The sequence below is a fragment of the Scomber scombrus genome, chromosome 23 (assembly GCF_963691925.1).
Source record: "Scomber scombrus chromosome 23, fScoSco1.1, whole genome shotgun sequence".
Lineage (NCBI taxonomy): Eukaryota > Metazoa > Chordata > Actinopteri > Scombriformes > Scombridae > Scomber > Scomber scombrus.
In genome coordinates, this window is record NC_084992.1 from 11,742,978 (window position 1) to 11,755,341 (window position 12,364).

The following is a 12,364-nucleotide window of genomic DNA, read 5'->3' on the forward strand; positions in this document are numbered from 1 at the left end:
GCCTTAAAGATAATCTCTCCCAGGCAAAGAGACCCCCCTTTTGGGGTAACTCCAACTTTTCCCTTGCAGCTCTCAAGTCAACTGCAAGTCTCTGAATGCTGAACATTAAAATGGTCTTTTCCAACATTTCCTTTTAATTCTTTGTTGACAGAGGGGGATTTCTACAGCATTTTTTGTTTTAGCTATGACTCCTTTGTTACACTGCATAGGCCTTTTCATGAAATATTAAACAGTGTGTAGTCATGTGAGGCCTGCTTATCGGAGTCTCATTTATTTTTTATTGTTGCAGGATTTATCAAGGTCAAAAAAATCCCTTTCAGGTCTTAAGGGAGTCAAGTCTCACAGAAGTCAAGTCCGAGCCCTCATTTTTGTTCCATTTTTGGTGCCAGGTTGAAAATTTAAAGCTGCATTCATCACTTGTTTTTGTGATTTTAGATCAACAAATTGGCACCTTAAGAAGTTGATATAGCTAACATGTTAGCAAACTCATTTACACACCCAGCACACACTGAACGACATTAGCATTCATTTGGAGTCGTGTTTGTGTCCAGCTGAAAAAACGCGAATCCAATATTCAGTCTCTTTTCAAGTCGCTTTGCTCTACACAAACTTCAGAGGGAAACATCTGGCTCTTCAGCTGCTTAAGTGCTACTCTGTTTACTAGCTAGTCGCTTTGTCAGCCTGTTGTGGCTCATGGTTTTTACAGGTTCCTGCTTTGGCTGAAAGCAATGCTGAAGATAGCAGCATGAGTGAACCAAAAACAATAAAGTTATGGGCTGTAAAACCAAAACAGTGAGCTGAAAGGTGATATTAATTATGTAAAACTGAGAGAAGCTGTCACCTGATCATTCTCTGTGGGTTCATCACTATGAACGACCATTTTCATATAACATATAAGCGTTTTATCTATTGTTAATATACAAATATTGATTAGAGCAGCTTTTTTTTCGTGGGGGGGGGGGGGCTTCTAGGGAACACTTTAAATTTAAAATTGTAAATGTAGCCGTGGGTTGGCCCAGAGATGAATTTGAATTATTGATTATTTTCTTAAATGTCTCTCTATATTACATTAATGTGATCATATTGCTTGATCACAAACTAGAAATATCTACCTCTATTAGAATAAACTTTTTTTTAATTAAAAAAGTCTTGGATATTGAAATATGTTCAGACAGATGTGTGCATATGAAAGGAAACATTTTAAATTCATGAAACTATGAAAAGTTAATGAAACCAACCATGAATCAAGGAGATGAAAAGCCTCTATGTATTCTTTTGAACAACAGCTACAGTAAGTGTCAGCAGAGGCATCTTGGGAAGACACAGGCAGAGTAAGCAGAGGAGCTTTTCAGGCTTGGCAAGAGAGAGATCTGCAGCATCAGACAGTCAGACAGACAATCAGGCAGACTGACACACTGAAAGACTGATCCTCGATCCTAAAACCTCATCACCCCCTTGGCCTCCTATCCAGCCTCATTCCCCTCCTCCTCCATCATCTCATCCCTTCATCCCTCGCAGCCATCCTCCTCACTTCCTCCTCTCACTACCCTGAAGCCAGGCTTTGGACTGTTTTCACAAGCACTCACACACACACACACACACACACACACATAGACACATACGACACCACATCAGGACCCAGAAGACTATACATCTCAGGCCCAAAGCGTTCTCCCAAGTCAATCCCGGTGTTGACGAAATCAGGAGAAAGGGGTGATTGATGAGACGGATCGGATACGAGCGCTGCAGTGAGGGAGAAGTGAGACTGAGGATCTCGCTACTCTCCCACGCCACCTTCGCTACCCCGATGATGACATCACCGCGGCCAGAGACCTTCAAGCAGCGACTGTGATTAAGTGCGATTAGTTCTGTCTGGGGCTGACAGATCCCAGAGGATTTCAAACTACAAGCGAGTTTTATTTTTTTATTTTTTTCTGGGTGTGAAAGTTTGAGAAAGAGAACAAGCATGGGAATGATTTTGGTGTGTGTGGGTATTTTTGTTTTTGTGTACAGGAACACACCTTGACATCAAAACATGCCCGTGTCTGTCCAAACTAAATCCCAGTGCACACTACAAAACTTATGCTACCACTTGTTTGTCCAAAACCCTTTTTTTTCAAGATCTGAGAAAAAAAAAATCCAGAATCACAGATGGGAGATGAACAGTATCCAAGACACACACACACACACACACACACACACACACACATATACACACATATCAGAATATGGTCACTTTTGGGGACATTACATTGACTTACATTCATATCCTGGAGACTTACCATAACCTGAACCATCACCACTACTTGCCTAAACCTAACGCTTACCCTAACCTTAACCACTAACCCAAAAATCTGCTTTTTCCCAATTTGGGACAGAGCGATTGTCCCCAATTAGACAACCCTCCGCAGTTAACTGGTCCTAAGTCTGAAATTTGTCCCCAAAAGTGGCCTATGACAGACCATAAATGCACACTCAATTACTTAATGTATGTTTTAATTGAATTCTACAATCATTCACACAAGTCTGAGATGTCTACAACTGGAAATATATCATAATTAGCTGAAATTAACAGTCAATTAATCAATCCATAGAAAACGTATCAATACCTCTTTTGATAATCAGTTTCAGTCATTGCTCTGCTATCTAACTGAATTAGAGCTGAAAGTTTTAGTTAATTTATCGATTAGTCAATCAAAAGAAAATTAATCGGCATCTCTCCCTTGTATAATATCCTTTCTAAGTTAATATCTTTGTCTTTGCGATGAAGATGTTTTCTCCCTACCACTGACTGCACTTTATTCTTGCACATATACCACACGCACATATACTTTAATTACATTATTTATTGTATTGTGCATTTTATTCGATTATTCAGTCTTATTCTATGTATATTTATTCAGCCTCTTGCTCAGCTGTATTTCCCCAACGAGGATCAATAAAGTCATATCTTTTCATGGGCTGTTGGAATTTGTGATGGACATTTTTCACTATTTTATGACTATTTTATAGACTAAACAATTGATCAATAATGAAAATATTCATCTTGGCCTTTAGGTAATTGTGATGGGTATTTTTCTTTACAAATTTCAATTAATCATGAAAGAATTCGACAAACGAATCAACAATGACAATAAATCAGCCCTATTAGTTGCATAGTTTTTGTACCCTAATGCACCCTGAGAACAATGATGGAGAAAATGTGTTGTAGTGTGAGCAGTGCAGCAATACTGGTACTCTGCACTAGCTATAAAAGCACACACATACATGTGTCTGCACTGTGAGGGAAAGCAAACCACGAGTCATATTTCAATTTCTGACATAAAGTGGTGCTAAGAGACTTCCTGTCTGTCCATGCAATCTTCCTCTCCTACCCTCGCGCTCACCCTGTGGAGGTGGCACTGTGCAGCAAGCAGGGTGGTGCTGGGCCTCAGCTGGCCGCACAAAGCAGGGATGACAGAGAGATTGTGAGCGACCTCGCCGCTCAACCGAAACATGATGAAGCCCTCTGCTTTCTCAGAGGGGAGAGTCACATTGGCAGTATGACTTTAAAAAAGTCTAAACAACAATCCCTGTTCTCTCTCTCTCTCTCTCTCTCTCTCTCTCTCTCTCTCTCTCACACACACACACACACACACACACACACACACATACACACAAAGGCAAACTTTCATCTTTCCAAAAACGGTCGTGCCCCCGCCGACAGTGACACGGAGTATAAAGTGCTGACTCGCTGGCCTCCCTGCCTAATCCCACTCTGCCGGCGACGGAGCGTGTCCTGATAAATAAAGCAACAAATGCAATGGAAAGAGAAAACGAGGGGGAAAAGAGAGCGAGTGAGCACAGAGGGCTATAATTAGTAAGTGATTAACGAGCAGGCATCAGACAGGTCCCACATCATTGATTGTGATGTTGTGCAATGCTGCTGCAGCGAAAACGAGCCGGCCCTGGGAGGGGGGCGCCGAGGTCACCGCTCACACAAACAAACGCACACACACAAATGTGTTTGTTCTCAGTGCGAGTTATATCCAACGGTCATTAGCAAGAACAGGAAGGTGAATCACATTATGTCGGATAGGTTATGACCTCTTGAGACTCACTCGAGAAGAGTGAATACACGAGTTAAAAGTTGTTTTGAGGTGTGTTTGCAAATTCCTCATGTACTAGTCATGCATGCTTAACGTTTCTGCAAACCAATTTTCAAATACATGAAGAACAATTTGACATTTTGAGGGTTAGTGTTATGTTTGGTATGAAAACCAGTTAGCAGATTCTTGAAATTTGCATGAATAATCTTATCAATCAAATGTGCATTCATTTTTTATCAATACTACCTTATTGTTGCAAGATAATTGCGTTTAAGTGCCAATTGATACAAAAGATCTGCCATGCCCTTGTGTCAAACTGCAATATGCATTCGTACTTACCAAAATCAATTGAATTGTATAGATTAGTTTGATGATGATTGACATTAAACAGTAAAACGTCAATAAAAGGATACAGTACACTAGTATTGGAACAGTGTGAAGTACTAATGCAAAACATTTTCACTGCCCTTTTTAAGCTGTAGTGATTTTAATGTATGAATGATTGTAAGGTATATATATTAAAAGTATTTGCTGTGTGTAAGAATTTTTGGGAGATAAATGTGTTTTGATGCATCAACACTAAGCCTGTAATTTTCCCCATGGTGACAAAGGATGATTCAAACTCAGTCCCCACCTGCTCTCATATCTCTTTCTTGAGCTTGGCCTCAGTCTTAACTACAATTCTTCAGTTTGCTTTTCAGCTAATTAACCAGAAACATCTTGGCTGATTTTAATCTACTTCTTTGAATGAAAATTCTAAATGTTTTCATTGTCTCAGTTTATGATCACTATTCATCTTCATTTAAATCTGCAGCAATGACCACTTCTAAATATGGAATCAATACAAAAAGGCTGTGGAAAAAATAACAACACTGTCCGGACTACGCAGGTGGAGGTCAAAATGTTGTCGTGCATGCATCTTTCTTAAGTTTTTGCTTTTTTCAACCCTCAACACTCTCCTCCAACCCCACCCTTCTCTCCCTCTTTTTGATGAGGAGGCAGGAAATGCCGAATGAAATTTCAAACTCAGCTCAAAGGAGAGTGATGAAAGGAACAGGGAGGCAAAGAGAAGGATAAAAAAATAACTCACTAAGGAACAGTTTTAAATGATTTCTGTGACCATCTTTTGGTTAAAACTGTTGTCATCTGGAACCTCAATAAACAGAGATTTCTGGAAACTTAATGCACAGAGTTTAAAATATGATGATTTGATAACGGATTTAAGAGATACATAAAGTACATAAGAAGAACTAAAATATAGAATATGAAGTTTCTTTATATTTAAATGTTAAGAATTAAATAAATCAATATATTAGTTTGAAGCAGATGAAACAAAGATCAGCTAGAGATGAAAAAACAGTATTAAACTTAAAAACACAAACAGACATCCTTAACTATGAACTATATCATATACAGTATACAATCAGAAATAGATAAAAGAGGAAACCATGTTCATTCTATTAAATTTGGAAGAAGAACTATGAACTAAGCTCATTAAATTCATAAAAACAATGATGAAGATGCTGTTTTCTGTGAAAGTTATTAGAGATTGCATTGCAACTGCATATAAGTAGATAGAAACTGACACTGCAATTGTGAAACCATTTTGAGAACTAGCCCATATTATAACCTGTGTACTTTCACTTCACTTATTGGCCTGATAGAAGATGAGGTTGTACAGACCATCAAACAATTAAATGATGGGAAAAGGTCCAGACGGCCCACTGAGTTTTATCAGCTGTGTGTTGATGAAGTCATAAACATGCTCACTTCAATGTATAATCAAGGTCTGACTCTGCACAGTGGCTGTATGAGGGACTCTTTTATGAAGCTGCTTTTTGCTTACTGTATAAAAAAGGTGATGAATCTAATATAAATATTAAAGACATCTTATTAACATTAATACTCACTATAAAATATTTGCTAAAATAATTATGAATTCATATATTTTAGCCATCAGTCCCCTAATCAAACAAATTAACAAAGACAAACATTTTACTGGAACACATTTAGGCCGTGTGTGCGAAGTTACTGCTATTGTTTATGCTTGCAATATTAGCACTGCTTTCAGGCCGAGATGGATGTTTTAAGTAATCCTTTAACTTTATATTAAAATGCATCTGGAGCCAATCTAAATCACAAAAAAGCAGGAGTGATTGGATCATAGCGGAGAATGACAGACAAAACATAATAGTAACACGTAATTATAATATTCAGTCATATATGTTACAGTGAATTTGGTGAAAGAAATTGGTGAAAAAAATATGTCAAATTAAAGAAGATGTACAGGAATGGGGTGGCATATTAATTACAAAACAAGAGTAAATATTGTCAAAATGGTCATCTACTCAAGCATCCATTTTTATCAAATGTCTTTCCTTCACTCAACAGCGTTTCAGGTTAATTTGGGGAACAGCAGGGAATTCCCCAAAAGAGAATAAATGTACCAAAGCAAAGAATACAGAGCTTATGATACATTATTACACAGTACCAACATTAACAAATAGACTGGAGTGAAAAAAATTATGACAGCACAGAGGTGATTAAAGTAGGGTTGTACATTAGCTGATATCTGCAGAAAGACTTCCTGTTATGTAACAACAAAACAATATTAAATTATTTGCTGTAATGATGATTATGATGATGATGTTACAGAGCTCAGAAAGTTTGAGATCAACGGAAAATGGTTTGAGGTACATTTTAATCTATGTTATCAATCTGTTGCGTATTGTATTAAAGAAGTTAAACTGCTAAACATCCAGAACTGATACAATTAATTATAAGCATTGTGTGCTTAAAATGATGTAAAACAAGATGCGTCATGGTAACACAGCAGACTGTAATCGACACAGTGATCAAACAAGTACTTGTACTTGACCTTCATCGGAGAAGTATAAATGAATATCAGTGCCTTCCATGGACTTTATTCACGATCACTGTACTCTATGCACTTTATAAATGTCTGCACTTTAACACTTTTGGACTTTATTGTTTAAAATATTTGCAAATTTTGTAGTGAAATTCAATAAAAATGCAATGAGGGGGAGAAATGCTGAGGGAGTCAAAAAAGAGAGGAGAGTCTTCCCTCTCCTTCCCCTTTCCCGAGGAACTGGTCAGGTGCCAACATCAATGTACTTTACTGTATGGCTGGACGGGCACAGAGAGTGCTAGCCCGTCATGCATGGCATAATGTCGCTCCGTCCTTGCCCTCATTCTTTACCCTGCCAAGCTAATGATGATGATGATGACAATAAGAACGAGGAGGAGGAGAAAAAGAAGGGAACACTTAGAACTTGGCTCACCCTCTCGTGGTATAGATTGCTGCAACGGAGATATGAAACTGTCTTTGCTAGTGTGAATGTGGGTTCTATGGGTGCGTCAGCAGGGTTGTGTGTGTGAACATGTGTGCACGCAAAAGGTTTTATGCTTTAGCAGCCATGACAATGAGTGTATGTCACACTTACTTTGTCATTGTTGTAGTAGGCCAGACTCTCGCCATCAAATCTCACCCACCTCCTCTGAAAAACACACTTCCTGTAAAGAAAGGTGAAAGGGTGAGGTGAAAATGTGCTTCTTTGCACTAACAAATTCAATCCATCTGGCTCATTCAACCAAACTAAGCCAGTTTTCGAGTGAAATGAGCCAAAAGGAAAGAAAATCCAAAAACAGTAAGCCAGTCCCTAAATATGCTCTGAACAGGTACTCATATTTCATCAAGACTGCCATTGATTCATTAATGTCAAGAGTTGTATCAACAGCTGTCAATTAGCATAATCAAAACAAATGGCCACTTTCAGTTTGAATATTCAACAGCCCAAGGGCAGTTTGCCAAACCTATGCAAATCAGGTGTTGAAGGAGAATATAAAAAGGAAGTAAATGATTGATAGTTCTGCCTTTGAGCAACAGTGAAATACACAGCTCCAAGAGACAGTGGAGAGAAAATGTCCTGTCTTTTAGCCAGAAAAGGCCAAACTAAGCGGAAGTCGATTTATTGTGCATATCAATACTACAAGGCTGTCTTCCAGTTCCTATCTGTTGGATTGTGCTATGCATTATGAATAGATCTGCTTAAGGCTTCTGTATCTAATACCATTTATCAGTTTTAATTGCGCAATGAAAAGGGCCTGCAAAATAACAGGAAGCAGTGGTTGCAGTGTTGCTGGGGCATTGATCTTTACCATTCCAGAGCAGCAACAGTTTTTACCACATATATATTTGAGGTAAAATTATTCACACAAAAACGTAGTGAGAACAGAAACTAATTTTATTTTAACAGGAAATGCAGATCAATGCAGAGCTGCAGAGCTGTGAACCTGACTGTCAACAGCTCTACTGCAGAGGATTTCATGCAGATCTATGTATCATTACATCACATAAAGAATTTCTAATGTCTGATCATCTGAACTGAATCTCAAATGTAATCTAATGCGTCTAATAGCATTTATAAGCTTGAGTATTGTAACCTACCCTTGAGGCGATAGTTTGTCCAGCCAACCCACTTTGAGCACCTGGTGTTTAGGAGCTCCGTAGAAGCATGCATATGGGGAAATATCGGGCAGTGCATTTCTGCTCGCAATCCCCAGAGCATCTGCAGGCGCTGAGTAGAGGTCACATTCCACCATGATCAAGGAGCCGCCCTGAGAGATGGTGCCAGGGGCCGCTGCGCTAACAGCAAGAGCGTCAGAGGTTACTGTGCAACTTTGGTCAAAACTGAATCGCGGCAAAATGCTGACACACTCATCCACTGTCGAGTATTCGTCTTTGTAGTGGTCTGGAGGAGCTGGAGCAGGAGGAGAATCTTTTTCCTTGGAATCTTTCTGTTTGAGAATCTTTTTTCTAAATGGGGCACATACGACATTATGTGTTAGGTGACAATATGTTCATCTATTTATGTACAATTTGTGAATTCAAAGCAACTAGCCTATAACTGATATTTTAACAATAAAAATGTATGCAATAAGAATGTGTAACGTGAAAGGCATCGCTGGTATGAATCCTAACCACCCAACTCTGCAGTTCTCCTCAGCTTTGGGGAGCCCAGATAGCAAGTTTCAGTTAATTGTTTATCTGTCCGGCTACAACTTAACTGTTTCAGTCATTTCCTTTAAGAAGGCCTACTTCTGTATATAACTAGAGCAGATATAATTGTTCCTCAAAAATTATAACTATTTCTCTCTCCCCAAAAATTGCATCTACAGTATTTAGTGATGCACTCACTTTTTAAGATGTGGCCAAATATTTGCATCCGAATATTCAATACCGGGCAATTTTAAAACATCACACCAGCTTGCAAAGATGCATGAAAGCAGATTACATCATTTTGTGCTTTGAGTGGGGGTTGAAACCACTATTTTCAGGACTGCATTTGCTTAACCATGTGATGTACTAAAACATGATATGATTCTATTGTTGTTTACCATATGTTGACCCTGAGACTTATTAAACATGGAATCAGTAGTTCTCTTTCTGAACATCTGAACCGCATATATCAGCATACCGTACCTCAGTTTTTTCTGTTTTATCTTGTCCTTAAAACCCTTCTGTAACACTTCTTTACCTCCTTGGTCCTATAGAACATAGAAGAGATTAGCATCAGATGAAAAGAAAGTGTCCATGTTTCAGTTAGACAATGTTATCTTGTTGGTGCACTAAGCTATGTTAACTTTAGTGGCTAGGTGACATTTCTATTAACCTCAGGGAGCAAACTGAAACAGGCACATTTTACACTCTGCTATGTGTGACAACATTTACACAGAGGGAAGTTTAGTGTGTAGATTGTGGCTGCAACACCGCTGATAGTGTTAAAGATCTGAGAAATGTCTGTTCCTCTTTGGCAAGCTGCTATTCACTGTCCACGAGTGGAAGTGTATAAGGTCTTACCGGAACACTTTCTCGTCTGTTGTACAGGAACGTTTCTCCATAGGGAGCAATGGGCGTCAACGTTCTTTGAAGTGGAGCTAAAAAGGACACACAGAGACAACACAACAGTGGTTTTGTCACGGCATTGAAAGTTGCACAATACAGTGTGAAGGCCTCAATGTGGTGAATGAAAGTAAGGAGCTTAACAGAATTGTTCCAGTTGAATTTTAAACCCATCAGATGTTATAGTGCCCTTTGATTAAACTAACTCATTGATCTGAATAAATGTGCCAACCCTTGATCCATGCAAGCCAGTAAACCAATTAAATTTTGTTTTAGCATGCCTATCTCTCTGCCTCTGCCTCTTCCCTGCCCAACTGGGAGTATGATCCTCCTCAGTCTGTATCAAACAGCCTGAGTGTCTGCCAAGGCCATTTCTCTGACTTTGCTCTTACAGGGACCGTGGTCTGTGGTCGGTGCAGGCAAGGAAGAAGAAGAGAGGAGAGATGCTGGCCAGACACTATTAGTCTGGAGACCCGAGGCCACCCTGCGTGGGCCACTGCCTGTCACTGTGAAAAATGACACCCCCCTCTCCTGAGGATGGTGAGGGCCAGAAAACGCCGCCACGGGCTAGACACACACAAAGACACTGACGAGAAACAGAAATGCACTTAGAAAGTGGCGTATGAAGATCGAAACACCCTCAGACACATAAAGATGCTTTGAGACCAACACAGACATGAAAGGATGAACAGTCAAATAAGTGCAAACAAGGCATAGACACAAACTCACATCCATACAGATGTGAATGTGCTCCTTCTTAAAGCTTTACAGACACCAACTCACAGATCCAAACAATCTGGACCATTACAGAGGGGAACAAAGGGCATGTACTGGGCTTGGTAAGCTTTATGAAGGGGTCAGTTTACTTGATGATAGAATTCATTCCAACACAGCAGCCCTCTCTATGGACATGCCTGGTGGGCACACAGCAACCCTCAATCATCATCTATCAGCCGACCTTCAGGCCACTCGCGATTCTCTTCCAGGGCCGCCGGACGCTACTGTACTCAATTCCTGTCTGATTCTTTTTATTGTTCCCTCACTGGCCGGGTCTTGGGATTTTGTCTTTGTTTCTGTAAGTCGACCATGCTGCTTCTTTATCTGCTCCTGACCAGACTCTCTCAAGTCGCAGTCTGGGAAGCCATCAGCTCAGAGTTAGTGAGGAGATTGATTTTGTTCTGAATGAAGTCTCGCCTCTTTTAAGTGAGGGAGTTATACGTCACTTTGTTATTACTGCTTGTCTGTGTCACTCCGACACTAAGCATGGAGGGAGGAAACAACCTGCCACCTGAATTTAAATTAGTCACCAAACAGTTTAGCATGTTAGTCATGAGTTCTGAATTCCCCAGTGAACTGGGGGGAAATATGCCAACTGAGCCATCATCTGGTAAAGACTGTGAGATGGTTAGAACGCTCTGGAAAGTCTTTAAAAAATGATTTGTTTGTGCAAGACAATATCCTCAGAAAGCCAATACACAGTATACATTTCAAAAAGTAAAGTAAAAGTAAAATGCCTATCAGTGTCAGCTGTACTTTGTGTTGAATGCTAATTCAAATGTTAGATTTTAAATAAAATGAATAACTGCTACATTAATTAACTGAAAACATTACTAATTGTTTAATCTATAAAATGATTTGTTGTTGCTTCCACTTTGTCTTCATATTGTTTGTTTTGTCTGACCAAGAGTTCATAACCCAAAACTTTAAAATACTGATATAAAAAGAGAGAAAAATCTCACAAGATGAAATAGTAAAACACCAAAGCGTGTCAATACATTCTGGTGTACAGGAGATACAAAATTCAAATGGATGCTTATTTTTGGTGTGCTTCAGTTTGTTACTTTGTCTTTAAAGCCTGCTAAAGAAAAAAGCCTCAAGCCAGCCTCCAATAGCAAGTTTCGATTGTTTCGACTTTTGAGTGAAACAGTCATTCTCTGCACCTACACTGCATACTTTTAAAGTTTTGGATCTCATCTAGGAATAAACCCCTCCAAATATGCTTTGGTAAAATGATATGTCAAACAATGCCTTGCTAGACCTTGCTGTGAAGTGAGATTTAGCTTGCTAGTCAAGCTCCCTGTTCCCTGCTCTGGGACTGCCTTGGCTCCCTTTCTTTGTCCGTCTCTCAGCCTGTTTTGCATCCATGTCCTCTTCGTGCCTCCCAACCCACATCAGTTGCCTTCCTCTCTTCTTCCCTTTAGTCCCTGTCTTGTTCCACACAGAGATAAAGTTGGAAAACAAGGCCTGCCAAGGGACTGCTTCGGTGAAGGTACACAGAAAAAGGAGTAAAAGGAGTGAAGGTGAAGCCAAAAAAGAAACGTGAGGGGAGTTTAAGTGTAGAAATCTGTTGATA

At 39.5% G+C, this 12,364-nt stretch overlaps 1 protein-coding gene across 1 annotated transcript in view; it reads right to left on the reverse strand.

Annotated features, from left to right (window-relative positions):
- The window catches only part of arap2 (ArfGAP with RhoGAP domain, ankyrin repeat and PH domain 2), a 131,945-nt gene that overhangs the window by 114,124 nt on the left and 5,457 nt on the right, over positions 1–12,364 (reverse strand). Inside the window, 4 exon segments of the mRNA XM_062444397.1 lie at positions 7,553–7,622; positions 8,557–8,925; positions 9,592–9,656; positions 9,970–10,046. Of these exon segments, the coding sequence (XP_062300381.1) occupies positions 7,553–7,622; positions 8,557–8,925; positions 9,592–9,656; positions 9,970–10,046 (581 nt within the window).